Raw genomic sequence first — 16,229 nt, forward strand, 5'->3', positions numbered from 1 at the left:
TCTCAGTTACCTGGATGCCTAAAGAAATACACTGATTTTTAAGATAACTGTACTAAAAGAGTTCTAAGCACACTAAATTTAACTTTTCTCGATGACTCATAACTTAGTCATCAAGGCTAAATTTTGTTCAGTACACGTGACCCTTATCTGCCACATTTAAGAGGGAGGATATTTAATAACGTCTTTCCTAGTGGCTCAGATGGTAAAGAATCTGCCTGCAACACAGGAGACCCAGGTTTGATCCCTGGGTCGAGAAAATGCCCTGAAGAAGGGAACGGGTACCCACGCCAGTATTCTTGCCTGAAAAACCCCATGGACGAAGGAGCCTGGTCTATGGAATCGGAAGACTGAGCGACTAACAATCAATCAGTACTTTATAACAGGCTTCCCAGGTGGCACTAGTGGTAAAGACCCCACCTGTCAATGCAGGAGATGTTAAGAGACGCAGTTTTGATCCCTGAGTTTGGAAGATCCCCTGGATGAGGGTATGGCAACCCACGCAAGTAATCTTGCCTGGAGAATCCCATGGACAGAGAAGCCTGGCGGGTTACGGTCCCTGGGGTCAAAAAGAGCTGGGCATGACTGAAGCAACTTAGCATGCATGCACATACAACAGATTAGTGACCAGAGATACAATAATACGTCTTTGGTTATTGTTGTTCAGTTGCTAAGTCATGTCCAACTCTTTGTGACCCCATGAACTGCAGCATGCCAGGCTTCTGTGTCCATCATTATCTCCCCGAGTTTGCTTTTGTTATCCAAACGTTATTCACTGGAGACGTTTCAATATTCACTTACATAGCAAATTGCTGGCCAGTTTGTTAGTTTCTGCAAAAACTCCCAGGTCAATGAGACAAAATAAGGGAGCATCCAGGGAACTCATCGTGAAGAAAGTTTTCTCAGGAGCACACAGATGTGGATTCAGTAAGTCTGGGCTGAGGCCTGAAATTCTGCATTTCTAAAAGCTCTCAGGTGATGCTGCTGCTCTTATTTAGTTGCTAAATTGTGTCCGACTCTTTGCCACCCCATGGACTGAGGCCCGCCAGGCTCCGTCCATGGGATTTCCCAGGCAAGAAAACTGGGAGTGCTTGCCATTTCCTCCTGTAGGGGACCTTCCCGATTCAGGGATTGAACTCATGTCTCCTGTACTAGCTCCTTCTTTACCGCTGAGCCACCAGGGAAGGCTGCACTTTGACTCTAGAGAAACCCCAAATGCTGCAAGGATAGGTGGCGATGCCAGGCTTCATCTATACCTCCTGGACCTCCTAGCTCCAGATGCCCCTGGGTGTGGGATTCATCAGAAAATATCTGATGAGAATGAGTCTTTCTCTCTCAGAAAATACAGAAGCAGCACAAAGAGATTTTGGGTCTCTACCACCTCAGGGTGTCATGGAGGAAGACAGACAATGCGTCCTCTGTTCCTCCTTGGCAAAGCTGGGTGTAGCCACCCTCCCCCACCAGCAGCTGTTTCTGGGTGCATCTTCCCACTGTCTGCTTGGTCGGGGGGTTCCAGGCACCCACAGGATGAGCATGAGGGGCAGGAACCTACAATTATCAACCCAATCCCCCTTCTATAGAAGTTGGGGACGGTGCCCAGCCAACACCTCCTCTCACACTGCTGGTAGCAACAGGAAAAGGATGAGATGGTGACAAAGATATTTTCTTAAACTGTTTACATGCAGACCCTCAGCAGAGGCAGACAGCAATGCTCTCTCACCTCTATGCTCCCTCCCTCCCTCCTGCCTCTGGCACCTGTCACATTTATACAGACTGGTTCCACAAAACACTTTTCAAATGTGCATTTCTTTAATTTTGAAAAATATACACAGGAGAAGCCATGTGTTTTACATAGGAATACACACATTAACAAAGCATTTCTTATAGTTTCCCAAAACTCTATTATATGTCTGAAATTTATAAATTAAATATATCAGAACCTTTTAAGTTAAAATGAGATCCCTGAAACTACCAGATACGCTCGACTTTTTCTCAAGATCAAATGAACAGAGAATGTGAATATGGTTTGTGTTAAATAAGGTTTATTGTTAGCTTTATTGCCTATAGTCTATAAGATGCAACTTTATTGTGCCTTTGCAAACAGAATACATTTCTTAAAAAAAAAAATGATCAAAATTTTCCATACATATAGCTCTATATGATAGATTACAGTGCAACACTATTGTTACGTAATTATAGAAATACTATAGAACCCAAGAGCGCAGGGTAAGCAAAAGAAATGCAATCCTGAGCCATCTGAAAAAGATGATCTGATGAATCCTTTTAAGTGTAGGTTTAGAAAACATGGAGGAGGGGAAAAAAATACATGCACACTGCAGTCAGGAGCAAAATACATTAAATACCTGTTCAGCGAGACACAGGTGGGGGCAAACGGTGAACTTCAGACACATGCACACTCACTCATTCTCCCGTTTCTTCTCCTGCTACCCTCCCATCCCCGATACATTCACTCCCACCCCTTCCCAAAAGAAAAACATCAGGCACTAAGTCCTAGTGAACCCCACATCTGCCTTGCTGGAGAACATTAAGTGACTGCTAAAATAAGAGTGTAGGTCATCACCCATAACATCAAACAAAGCATGTGCTATAAGCCAATTCCAGCTGTTTCTGCCTCTTTGGAAGTAAATGAAGCATATGCTCACTACAGTTTAAAACTGTAGAGGGAAATGTCTTGAAAACGACACAGTTTTCTCTCCGTATGTCTTGAAGTAAAATCAACAGCAGAAAAACCTGCCCTAAAACTAATTGCCTCATCTGCAATTAAAATACATTTGTCATTCTATTTTTGGTATCTATTCCATTCTCCTTCAATAAGCACAGTTTGTGAAGTTTGTACCTGTTTATGGTAAACACCACTGTGCCGCAAAATGCCTGCCCTCGCTGGACGGCCTTACAAAGCACCAAATCTTCTGCGTGTTCTTTGCTAATAACATTCCCTCAAGACCACAGCATTCTAGTGTTCCCAAAGATGATGCAAGTAGAGATAAGTAATGAAAGGTATTTGGTTTGTGTCTTCACCTTACACAGCCTAGCGATGAAGTTAACCAAACATGCCTCCATGCCTTCCCTGAAATTAACCTGAGTCAGCTGACTAAGCAGACTGGCCAGCCTGTCAATCCACTTAATCAGAGATTGAGCTGGAAAACCGGAGGGTTAATGTCTACCAGCAGCTTGCCTTGTGCAGATAAACCAAGAGTTCTTGGTTTTTGCAAAATCTACTGTCCCAGAGGGTGAAATCACCGAGGTGGAAAATAACTCACAGCATATAATATACTGAACTTAAACTGCATAACCCGTGGGACTACTTGGAGAGAAAAAAAAAGGATCTTCATTCCCCACATAATGAGATGTGGGTTTTAGTTTGTCCATATACATCAGCTGCTACAGAAAATTCAGTATGATTTGCTTCATCACTTTCTTAGGTTCAATCAAATGCTCATACACTCACAAGATACTCATACACCCTATGAATATGAGGTGGCTCTTCTCTTCAAAATTTTAAAAATCAAGAGGCACCAATACCCGTTCATTTATGTATTAGAAGTATCATAAAATCACCACTAAAATGACAGAAATGGCATCAGTGATGACTGCACAAAGGAGAAAAAAGATCAAAAGACAACCATTGCCACTGCACTTCAGTGTGTACTTGAAAGCACAGTGGCTCTAAATCAGAATGTAAGGATCTGATAAGGTTTTATTGGTTTAGCATAGTTCCATGGCCTCTGTCGGAGCCTGGGAAATGGAAATAGTTTCCAAGAGATTTAAGAAATCACTCAGACTCTGTTTTAAATGCACTGTTATCATTAATCTGACTGTAAAAACCTTGGCTCTATCACAGCCTTTTTCAAGAGAAAGCAGAGTGCAGTGACTGCACGCACAGGCTCAGTGGCGACCTGGTCCTGGCACCGCTGGGGAAGGTGCTTCTCGAGCTGAAAGGGCAGCATGCTGCATTTCCGTATCTTTGGTTAAGCTCTGGTCTCTTCAAATCCACCTCTTTCCTTCACATTTAGTCACCAGTGAATTTTAAGTCCGTATGTTTAATTATAGAAGGACACAAGACATCATTTGCATGTTAAATTATCAGATCAACAGTTTCAAATTTTTGGCCCTAACCCTGCCCAGTGGGAACCACAAGGACCCGGCATGGGCAAATGCAAAATCAGATGCTTCCATTAAAGCATATTCTCAAGTTTCACGAGCTGCACAGAAAACTGTCAATGGGGCTGCCAACACTGCGAGAGGGACAAAGCGGAGCTTTTTCTGGCTTCTCTTCTTGAAAGGGGACTAAGCCAGCTGCTGTGGGGTCTGGCTGTCAAAAACACAAACCACCGGCCTCCAGAGAAATGTCAGTAATGTAGGAACCTTACACAAAGCCTCAATGTTATGTGGGTGTTTGAGGTGGAAAGGTGAGAATAAGTTGTAACTAAAACTAAATCTGGCCTAGTGAGCAAAAGGTAAAAAAATAAAATAAAAATAAAAAATAAAAAAGACACTCTGGGTTTAACTGAAAGAAAAAAAGATAAATCACTTTTACATCCTCGGCCCAAGTGTTGCCTGGAGTTCTCTACCTTCTCCTGGAGTCCGAGGAGCTACTCTCTGCTCTCTTCCTTCACTGCTTTACCAGACAGAGGGTTCCAACAGGAGAGCTGTGGAGTTGAGCCGGAAGTTGGCCAAAGCAGGAAGTCGGGCAAAGCGAGCACTGAGCCGGCCAATCAAATCCTGGCTCAGCCCCACAGCATACAGTAACAACCCTCACCGTCAGCCTGACCACACACAGCAACCAAGCAGTATCCCCTTCACTTACAAACAGATCCCAGCTCTCCCTGGTAAACATCTCAGGATGAACCATCCAGGCTGGTATATATGACAGCAAATGCTGCCAGTTTCCAATAACTGAGCACCAAATCCGGTATCACCCTCCTCCCCGCCCGCGCAAACGAAGTCAGTCTGCAATTTAAAATGTGAAGCGTCACGTTTCTCTTTGCTTCCGTGTCGTCTCCTTTCTTCATTTTCTCGTGGAAGTTTTCCTATATTGATAGTCAGTTCTGAGTCAGATGATATAGAGTTGCAAAGTATTTGGTGATTTCCATATGACATTCTCAAAATGAAGTAACTTCATGAGTTTAAGTCAGAATTGCGTCCACAGACGTCTTTTCCTTGTAGTTCATCATACAGAGAAAGACTCTCACGCATGGCTATTTCCGGACAGTGCATTAAATGAAGATACCTCACAAGAGAAACGATCATTATCTGTATCCATCAGAATAATATACAGATTCACAGTCAATGAGATGATACGTTTTGCAGAAGAGAGGCATTGAACAGGATGCTATTCAAATACAAAAAAAACAGCAATAAACATTCTGTGCTACAGAAAATTTGCTAACTTCTAACTTTAAGGACTGAAAGTGATGAGTCTGACAACTGCATCTGAGGACTGGAACATGCTTCTTCCCTTCCAGATACACAATGTTTGATGCTGGTGCACATGTATATATATATGTACACACACATGCACAACACTGTGTCTGCAATGATATACAAATGCAATATACACAGCCAAGTCCTGAAGGCAGATTTCAGAGAAGAGGGCTACCAAGACCAAGAGAGCAAATGTCAACTTAACACTTCTAACATTAGAATTTTGTTTTATTGAACACACTCTTAAAACAAGCATCTCTTGGCAATAAAAGCAAAGAAACAATAGTACTGCTTCCACTCTGTTCTAGCGGAAGACTGGTCACGCCGACCTGCTAATAAATTCATTATGGAATTTTGCAACAGGCAGCCTGCTGGGGCCACCAGCAGAGCTCAGGTGCAGGTCTGCTGACTTCTCAGTGAGAGCTGGAGCAGAGGAAAATATCAGAAAGCAAATTCGCAAGTTATCACAGCTTTCTTCCTTAAGCAAAACAAAAACAAAACCCTGCAGATGAGTTTCATAACCACAATTCAGTTTATCAAACTTTTTTTCTGAAGGATTTTCATTGAATTATGTTACATAACAGGAAATAAAACTTCTTCACAAACATTCTCAAGGCTTACAGTTATCAGGAGAATGACAAAAGTAAAAGCAGGAGAACTATTAAACACATGGCAGGAAGGTAAATTTCTGTTTCTGCTCTTAAAAAGTAAAAAAATCACCATATAATTAAGTACAAAAACCTGCATTGAATGACAACTGCTGGTGTATTTACTTGATCAGAAATGAAGACCAAGAATATAATAAAGCCCTATGATAATATCCAACTGGAGCACTCCCCACCGTGTGTACACACTAAGATGTTGGCAAAGTTTCTGGAGCGTTAGCTTATAGAAACATGGGAGTCCTTGGTTAGCTGCATTAAATGGAACGTTCTCTTCTGAAATGCACCCTCGATTCAGTTTCACTTACAAATTGCAAACTAACGTTATTTCTTCAGAAAAATATCTGTTTGGCATCTCCTGGACTTTGTTCCATTGGACAATATGGACATTTTAATCTAAAGACAAGAAAGAAAACATTGAATCAAGAAACAGGATCAGTACTGAGCATTCAATTTTTATCTAGTTACAGAGTATCTTGTAACAATTACACTCACAGATATGCTTGTTTGTGCACATCTATAACTGTGCTTTCCCTTAATAGAACAGCCATGCTTTGAAGAGTTAAAAATAAACACCATCCAAACCAGACCCTAAATTGCAAGGCTCTTCTTCAGTGGCAATCAGTGAAAAGCATTTTGAAAACAAAGATAACTGTTCGGAAAATTGCTTTTGGGGTTTCAGAAGCAAATTCAATTTTTTTTTCCTCCAAGGTTTAGCTTGCACCTATCTCAGAATGACTTTCAGATGTACTGGTGTCACAATCCACACACGTGCAGCAAAACTGATGCCAGCTGCTAGGCCTACATGGCACGCAGCCAACCCAGAGTGGCCTACATGCCCGTGGTGGCACACGACATGCTGTGGTGGCATCAGAAACCAGCATGGTCTGAACCAAGTTGCCATCCACCTGCACTCAGCTGCTGAGAAGGACACAAACAGCTTCAGGGCCTTTTCTTCAAAGAAAAGACTTCACTGTAAAGGGTCTGTAATGAACTCCAGTGAGAAATTCTTTAGCCGCCTATGCTAGAAACAGGGTTTTGAAACTGTTTTTTTTAATCTAATTAATAAATTCTTGAAGAAATTTCTCAGTCTTTAGATGGAGAAACGATCACATACCACTCACTAAATAAGTAAATCTATATATTTCTAAACTCTAGCTATGTTTACTTATCCTTATTATTTATTGTCCCAACAAGTTCCACATATATATATTACTAACATTTAAAAAGTCAAGACACTTACTTGCTACCATTAAACATTTTATTCAGGGCATCTCTTGATATAATATGACCACAGACCAATTTCATGGGTGGATTGTTATCTGTTGTTTGCTGACGAAGAATAGGACAGGCAAATATCGAGTGATACCAGCACTTTTTACCAAGATCCACTTCAATCTGTTTTTAAAAAGGTAAAGGACTCAAGTTATATTTCAGGAAACCATCCACATGCCAGTATGCACTCTGCAGCAAAGAACGTTCATCAAACCTGCTCATACGAAGGTAACTTGTTACAGCACTCTTCTAAACTAACTCAAAGATGGACAGTCTTAGGGACTCAAAGTATTACCTCATCATTCTAAATCAACCTTCAAAATTATTTATAACACGATATAGCAAACCAAATTCTAATGCCTGAAAGCAAAGGTCAAAGGCAAGGCAATACTCTGGAAGTCAAACACTCTTAAAGACTCATCAAGATGTACGAAAGAGTAAACCCACCAAGGGACTTCCCTGGTAGTCCAGTGCTTAGAGCTCGTGCCTCCACTGCCAGGGCAGGGGTTTGATCCTTGGTCAGTGAACTAAGATCCCACACGCTGCATGGCATGGCCAAATAAATAAACTCACCAGAAATGCTGATGGTTTTCACAACACACTGATACAATTCAGTGTGCTAATCCATTAAAGGCAGACTAAATACTGTTTATTGCTGTGTGGGCTTTAGATCTGGGTTACCCATGTTTTGTATGCAACTATCCAGACAAACCACCTGAAACAAGGGCTTCAAACTAAATTTCAGCCGGAGAATTCACACCCCATCCATTTGCGCCCATAGCACTCTACCAGCTCTCTCTCTCTGCAGTGAACAAAACAAAAGCTATGAAATCACCTTAGCATAGTAGTTAGCATGTGAAAGAGGCTTCACAAACAGCAGTTCTTTCTGTTTTCTCTTCTTCTAAATCTCAAATGGCTATCAACAGAAAAGTCTATATTGCCCAGATTCTTCCAAGAAAGTTGGCAGAGTGTAACAATGATCCCGAGATAAAATAACCAGATCATTCTCCGCAACCCCCAACTGCTTTGACACACAGGCGCCAGGTGAATTCAATTTCGGTGCGCTCTGTTCTAGGGTGCAAGCGCCAGACACTGACAATACAACTGGGAAATTGCCAGGTTCTCGCAGGCACCTGCCTCAGCAAAGGGAGGGGAGGCTCGAGTTCTTCTCGCTCGTCTCAACGAGCAGCTGCCACGCGGGGCACTGCTTGTGTCCTGACCACACTCAGGACTGGGCGTACACCTGCGCCTTTCATCACAACTGATCTCTGAGAAGCGGGGCAACCAACTGACAGTTATCAGCTGGAATTACAAGGGAACTGCAGATAAACCTGCACACAGAGGTGGCAGGAGAAAAGCGAAAAGCTAAATACATATTTTTGGCCTTTGGGATCCGTGACCAGATCAGGCAGGAATGAGAATTCCTGTCAAAGATCCAGTGCCTACTGTCAGAGGCCTGGTAGAAAAACACACACACACACACACACACACACACACACACACACACACACACGATGACCTATGTTATGCTTCCATGTCATAACTCCTATGGCAGCAAAACCTGACTACCTACTGTGTGTTCCATATTATTCTAAGCATTCCTCTATTATCTCTATCTAGCCTTTAACAGCCCCATAAAGAGAAGGACGGTCCCATTTTAGAGATGGACAAACTACCGCTCTGAGGAGAGAGTGAGCTGGCAAGTGACTAGAGTAGATGCTGACCTTCCAGACACCCTGAGGGTAGTACAGGGTGGAGCACAGGAGTGAGGCACTCTGTGCTCCAGGAAAACTGGTGCAACAGGTCTTCAGATAGTTAAGTATTTTCAGAAACTGATTTTCTGAGCCCAATCCTTGCATCTCCTCATATCTATCTAAGGTGCTGTCTCCTAGGCTGCGGTCCTCATTCTGTCTCCAATAAAACTTAACTCACAACTCTCATACATTTTTTTTGAAGTCGACAGCACTTAGAACACTGCTCATGTCTCAGTATATCCACCTTCCCCCTTCTGACCTATTCCTTCACTAGCTGTCGCTGCTGCTCTAAATCAAAATGGTAAGAAAACTCCAATGCCAAATGGACCATATCTCAGATAGTAAAGAATCTGCCTACAATGCAGGAGACTAGGATTTGAACCCTGGGCGGGGAAGATCCCCCAGAGAAGGGAATGGCAACCCTCTCCAGTATTCTTGCCTGGAGAATTCCACAGACAGAGGAGCTTGGCAGGCTACAGTCCATGGAGTCACAAAGAGTCAGACACGACTGAGTGGCTAACACTACTACCTACCCTGCTTTTACTGTTTAATCATGTCTCCGTACAGATAAAAGAATCCCTGTCAAATGGCTACAATAAAATTTCCTGATTAAAAGGCAAAATAAGCATTTAAAATCCATCGCATCCACGTTCTTCTCTTGATGAGAGAGGTAATAACCAACAGGAAATGGCACTCACAGGTAATTCATCTTTCTGGTTCCAAACGCCAGTGCACTGCCTCTGTTCGATCACAGCTTTGATGTTAATTAAAGCTGGCAGCGCCACACAACCTGCTGAGAAACTGGAGGGCAGAAAAGGAAATGTTAAAGCCAGACCAGGTGGCAGAAAGCCTGGTCCCAGGCAACACCAATTCCTCCAGCCTGCATGCTGTGTGCAGAGGGTCCCACTGGATTCTAGGTATGATAAAGCCATCTGTTTTGCTGAAGTAGTGTGTGCGCACATACATGTGTGCACATGTCCACACGTGCACATTCTTTTATTTTTTTCAAGCATAGGAGAAGGAGAGTGGATTTCTTTGCCAGGCAAAGGGGAAACAGCAGGCTAGTGCCTCAGGAACTGTGGCCTCCCCCCACAGAATTCTTAGCATTAATGACACTCTGAAACGTTTCCTTGCACAGCCCCTTCCAGACCTGGATCACCCTGGAGAGCCAGGGCAGAAGTACACACTTCTCGGATCTACAAGTGCTGGCGGTCAACCTTCTGCTGAGTCCAGTCAACTCTCTGCTGAGTCCCTCTTCAAGACTGCCCTCACCTGAAGGAAGCGACCTGACCAGGGTCACATTCTAAGACAGCTCCACCTGATGACACAAAATTTGTCCCAACTGGGATGACTCTACCGGCCACCACAGCTCTGGAGTGCTGCAGGGGTGGGCTGAGGCCTCTGGTGACAGAGTTCAGAGTTCAGCCTGATCCTGCTGCTCTTGCTCCCTGCAGGCGCTGATCCCAGTAAACCTCCTGCACATCTATCTCCCCCCGCCCCTTCAAGTCTGTCCCAGGGAACCTGACCCTGCAGCCCCACGGCACGTTAAAGTGAACTGCACTGTCTCCTACGTAGGACTCTGACCCCTGCGAACACAGGCTGCCCCGATTCATCTCTGTGTCCCACACGATGCCTGGACGGAGCAGGGATTCAAAACACTAGAGGAATCAAATGAATCAAAGAGCTGCAAGAGTCAGTTCTTGAAACAGGTTCTTAAACCTTTTGATCTCAGGAACACTTTACAGGCTGAAACATTAAGGATCTCAAAGGGTGTTTGGTTTTGTGGGTTCCATCATTATTTATTGTATTAGAAAGTAAAATTGGGAAATGTTTAAAATTTAAATGTTGAAATTGTTTAATAAATATATTACATATGATAGATAACATTCTCACAAAAAATAACTATATTTTCCAAACCAAAAATAACCTTGTGAGAAGAGCAGCACTGTTCTCTGTTTTTGCATATCTTTCTAACCTCCGGTTTAACAGAAGACAACTGGATTCTTATACCCTCCTCTGCATTGTCTGTTGCAATGTATTCTTTCCGTTGAAGTGGAAAAAAAATCCAGTCTCACACAGATATGTAGCACTTTAATTGCCTTTTCATATAATTGTGGATCTTCTTCTTTAATGCCTCACTGAAACACCACAAAGTAGCAGTCTGTTAAAAAGGTGAGCTGCAAAGTGGAATCTGAATCCTTGCTGTTATGTCGAGTATTTTTTGTACTCTGCTCTACTCAAACCCAATGGTCTTGAACTCTGAATGAATCCTTGACTCGTGCATGATTTTGTAAGATCATACTGCTCTTCTAAGAGCTAGCACATTTTATTATACATCAAAAAATTAAAATTATTATCACCACCAATTTCATCAGAAATATCTTTAAGCACTGGGAAGCTGTCAAGCTCACAGTGGTGGGTTCAAGTTTCCCCAAATTTCTATTTTAGCTTAAAAATTCCATCACTGTGGCGAAAGACACCACCAGTTGCTTTCCCTGACATGAGAGGCCTACTTCATTTATCTGAATAGATGTCTGCCAAAAGCCTGAGTGTGAGTAACTGTAGTGTTTCAGTGGATTTTCAGGTAAAAACTGTGTTCCAGGAAAAAGCAACTAGTCCTTTAGCTCATAACTCAAACATGGAGTTTACTGAACCCACCATGTGAACACAGTGGGAAAGGCTCTCAGAGACTCCCAAAGGATCACAGACCCAAAGGATCACACTCTGCTAACTGCTCCTCTAAAACTGTCGCCAAGTGTGATGATCTCCTGAAATACCAACTATACTCTTCTTGAGAAAGACAAACGTTCTCTCAGCTTTAAACATCAAGAACTAGACCACAAATTAAGCGGAACTGATCGATGTGATGAATGTTTCAGAAACAGACAGGACACGTATATACAATAGAATAGTACTCAGCTATTAAAAAGCACAAAATTGTGCTATCTGCAGAGACACTGAGGGACCTAGAGACTGTCACACAGAGTGAATTAAGTAAGTCAGAAAAACAAATATTGTATATATAATGTATGATATATATAATGTATGATATATAATTTATAATATATATTATATATGTAATTATATATAATATACACTATGTATATAACGTACATATGTGGAATCTAGAAAAATGGTAGAGATGAGCTTATCTGCAAAGTATTTCAAAATAAGAGTCACAGGTGTAGAGACCAAACTTATGGATAAGGGGGATAAGGGGGGAAGGAGGGGATGGGATGGACTGGGATCAACATATACATGCTACTGCGTAAAAATAGTTAACAAACGAGAACCAACTATAGTGCACAGGGAACCCTCAAAAATAAACAAAAACTAGACAGGACAGTGTGCATACCTGACACTGAGTGGGGACTCCACGGAGAGCCCCAGGAGGGCACAGGCATCCCGGGTGAAGATGTCACAGATGTCAGCCCACTGGTTTGCGTCAAGCAGGTGAACATACGGTGAGTTCTCAATCCCTTGTCTCAGATACACGAGGCTCCCCATCAAGACCTGAATGTCTAAACAGAAGCAGCAGCAATTTGGAGGTGTGGATGCTCACACTTGAAACAAGAGTTTGCAAGTCATACACTGAAAAAGGCAAGAATTTCCCCAGTGGACACAGCATAAAAATAACTTATTAACAATGTCTTTCAAAATTCTGGTCCTTAAGCTTGCTGTCTTTTAAAGAAGCAGCGCAGAGGAAAACAAGAAAAGGAAAGCACTAAATACTGAATGTGTAATTATTTTATTCTTACAGCACAGCGTGATTACCATTATCTGGAGGAGTAACCCCTGTGTCGTAAGTGGGGCCATTCCTATCTTTGGCTGTGAAACCAGCCAGCCCCCACAGTGAGCCCTGGGGCTCAGCGCTGCCACCCTGGGGCGCCCTCAGACGTCTGGCTGTCTCACAACAGCAGCACAGGGGCGGCGGGCGAGTGGTGGAGCAAGAGCACACCTTATTTCCTCTTAGTTTAACAGCATCCTCCAAAATGTACAGTTTCTTTCTGGCTTTTCAATTAAGAGACTTTCTGTTTTTAAGCCTTGCCGCACGGCTTGTAGAATCTTAGTTTCCCAACTAGGATTGAACCTGGGGCCCTTGGCAGTGAGAGCACAGAGTCCTAACCACTGGACCTTCGGGGAATTCCCTCTATCAAGAGGCTTTAATATTTTACTTGTTCTAGAGCCAGTCAAGAGCTTTTTAATTAAGTGATTATCATCTACAATTGTTTCAGTTTCTTAGCAAATTCACGTTACATCTACTTAAGACAAACAAATTCCAGCGGCAGCTTTAGCCCTGTTTCAACCATTAAAACCCTCAGACTCTAGACTCACCTTTTTGATGATTTAGAGCAAATGGCTGAAAATTTTTAGCATACTGCAATGCCTCTCGCTGATTTGTAGTTCCACCCATTAACAAGCTAATAAAATAGAGTCTGTGTAGCTTAAATTCCAAGGAGCTGTTTTGGGCTATGAGCATTTCTCGGTTTGATACTGCCCATCTAAAGAAAAAGCAAAAAACGATTCAACAGTAATAAAAAGCACAGGCATGTATGTTAAAAGTGGTTTGAAACCGAACAACAAAAATGGGTTTAGTCTGCCATCTTGTGGAAGTTGGTGGTAACATCAACCCTTAGGACCAGAGGCTTTGTAAAGAAAATAAACAAACTATACCAAAAGATGCTCTGAAGCCAGTGAAAGAAAGAAAAACATTAAATTAGATGACAATTACTATTTAATAAGGTTTTACATCAAGACAAGATCGATTCTGACATATTTGGAACTGTACAAGGCCACACGTTGAAGCTGACGTCACTCATGAGATTCATTACTGGCTGCCTAGATCCACTACTCGTCCTGTTAAACTGTTATGTTTATAAATGTATCAGAAGATTCTGAAGGAGAATCATCTATGTTTAAATTTTCAATGAAAAGGAAACCCAAAGAAGAGGGGATATGTGTACACATATAGTTGGTTCACTTTGCTGAACAGCAGAAACTAACACGACACTGCACTGCTGCGAGGTTCTGTGCTACTTGCTTTCAGATTAAAAATAGTAAACATAGGTATTTACCCTCAAGATGCTTTTGATCTAATCAGGCAGATAAAGCTATAAAAATACCATGTAGTGTGTCAGTGCCAGAAAGGTCTATACCAACACTGCTAATGAGAGAAAGAACAATATAGCAGTTCTGAATGATCCAAACTTCAGTGACATCAGCCTCTGTAGTACAAAAAGTTGGAATTACTATCTTGAGCCGGGACTACCAGTTAAAGGTGAGCACTAAAGCAGAGAAGTCTATCAGCCAGCTGTTAAAATCAAATTTGCAAGCAAGTGGTAAGAAACACTGCTCTCTGAACATATTAACATGTAGAAGATGTCAAGTATCACATTCTTCTCTAATCTGATCTTCAGTTAGACATTCACCATTTAACCCAATTCACTAAGGACTCGAAGAATCTAAACTGAGCTACTCTACTATTGAGTTGGCCAATATGTTTGTTCCGGTGTTTCCATTAAGATGCTATGGAAATCTCAAATGAACTTATGGGTCAACCCAATACGAGAGTAAAATGTTTCGTTACTTGTAATGAATCAGTTGACTGGCATTAGACTTCACAGACGGCACTTTCACTGGATCCTGTATGTGTGCTTGTTGCTCAGTCACGTCCGACTCTCTTCGACCTACTGGACCATAGCCCTCCAGACTCCTCTGCCCATGGGATTTCCCAGGTAAGAATACTGGAGTGAGTAGCCATCCCCTTCTCCAGAGCATCTTCCCCACCCAGGGATGGAACCCAGGTCTCCTGCATTGCAGGAAGATTCTTTACATCTGAGCCACCAGAGAAGCCCTCACTGGATCCTATCCTTCCCCAAAGGGCTGCAAATCCATATATCAATACTCTAATCAATCTGCTGATGCAGCCGCATCTTAGAGTCTAATCATGAATCTGACCTCAAAATCAAAGTAATTTTTAAAAATACTAATCACTTGGATCTTGGAAATATTTACTTAAATTTAAGTAAGCCTTGGATCCTTAACTGGCACTAAGGTTAATGCAGTCCAGTTTTAACACCAAGGCAGATTCTTAACCACTAGACCACCAGGGAAGTCCCCAGAATGGCAAGGTTTTATGGGTTTTTGTTTGTTTGTTTTTACAGTCTTCAATCCAAAGTAGAAGTAAATGCTCCATCATTTAAACCACAAGCAGCTTTCTGTTCCTAGTGCAACTTACATTAAAAGGTGTTGAAGCAACTTCAACTTGGTTTTTACATTCATAGGACTTTTCTTTTTTTAATATTTATTTATTTGGCTGTACCGGATCTTAGTTGTGGCATGCAGGATCTTTAGTTGCTGGATGTGGGATCAAGTGCCCTGACCAGGGATTGAACCCAGGTCCCTTGCACTGGAAGCATGGAATATTAGCCACTGCACCAACAGGGAAGTCCCCATAGGACTTTTCAATATGCCTCATACCACAGCTTCATGTAAGTCTAGCTCTCATCTCAGCTTCCCCTTGCTGTCATCATTTTCAAATCATCCTCAATGCATTCAATTTCACCTCTAGTAATTCATCTTTGCTGTCCAAGCCTGTCTTTCAATGATCCCTTTCTGTAATATGTCACGTGGGCTTATTACCAGGAGGTGAGGAGGCAATAGAGCCACACACTTGCTGTCTGCGGGTGAACTGAGTAACAGATATGCTGTGACCAAGCACCAAGAGACTAAAGAGCAGTGACGTGACTGGCCGTGACCATGCTGTACATCTGTTATTTATGTTGTGACCCACGACTGAAAAGCTGGCAGAGAAGTTTGTATTTTATGTACCTACTCGCAATATACCATGGTGACTGAAATCTGAACTGTGTTGCTGAGGAACTGGTGTTATCTCACTAAACTGTGAAATTTGGGCATACTGGGAATTGTGCAGTGAGAATGGCCCATAGGTTCAGTAGAGAAAAGAAATAGGAGAGAAAAAAAATAAGGATTTCAGAGGCAAGAGGTTACTTTATAAAGACAAAGATGGCCCGGAGTGGTACAAAGAAGAAAGAAGTTTGAGGAACCAGGTCTACCATCACTGAGGTCTCTGCCC

General features: G+C 42.3%; 1 protein-coding gene across 3 annotated transcripts in view; it reads right to left on the reverse strand.

Moving 5' to 3' along the window:
• Positions 1–1,787: 1,787 nt before the first annotated feature.
• The window catches only part of RMND5A (required for meiotic nuclear division 5 homolog A), a 60,820-nt gene continuing 46,378 nt past the window's right edge, over positions 1,788–16,229 (reverse strand). For 2 of the 3 annotated variants that reach the window (XM_006074751.4, XM_025261160.3), the window contains 5 exons: positions 13,469–13,635; positions 12,489–12,654; positions 9,832–9,934; positions 7,348–7,502; positions 1,788–6,500 (listed from right to left, as the gene is read on the reverse strand). In XM_006074751.4, coding sequence (XP_006074813.1) covers positions 6,437–6,500; positions 7,348–7,502; positions 9,832–9,934; positions 12,489–12,654; positions 13,469–13,635 — 655 coding nt within the window. In that variant the 3' untranslated portion in view covers positions 1,788–6,436. The remainder of the gene's footprint in view (positions 6,501–7,347; positions 7,503–9,831; positions 9,935–12,488; positions 12,655–13,468; positions 13,636–16,229) is intronic. The other variant, XM_006074750.4, reaches the window with a different exon arrangement.

This window comes from Bubalus bubalis, chromosome 12, assembly GCF_019923935.1.
Source record: "Bubalus bubalis isolate 160015118507 breed Murrah chromosome 12, NDDB_SH_1, whole genome shotgun sequence".
Taxonomy (NCBI): Eukaryota; Metazoa; Chordata; class Mammalia; order Artiodactyla; family Bovidae; genus Bubalus; species Bubalus bubalis.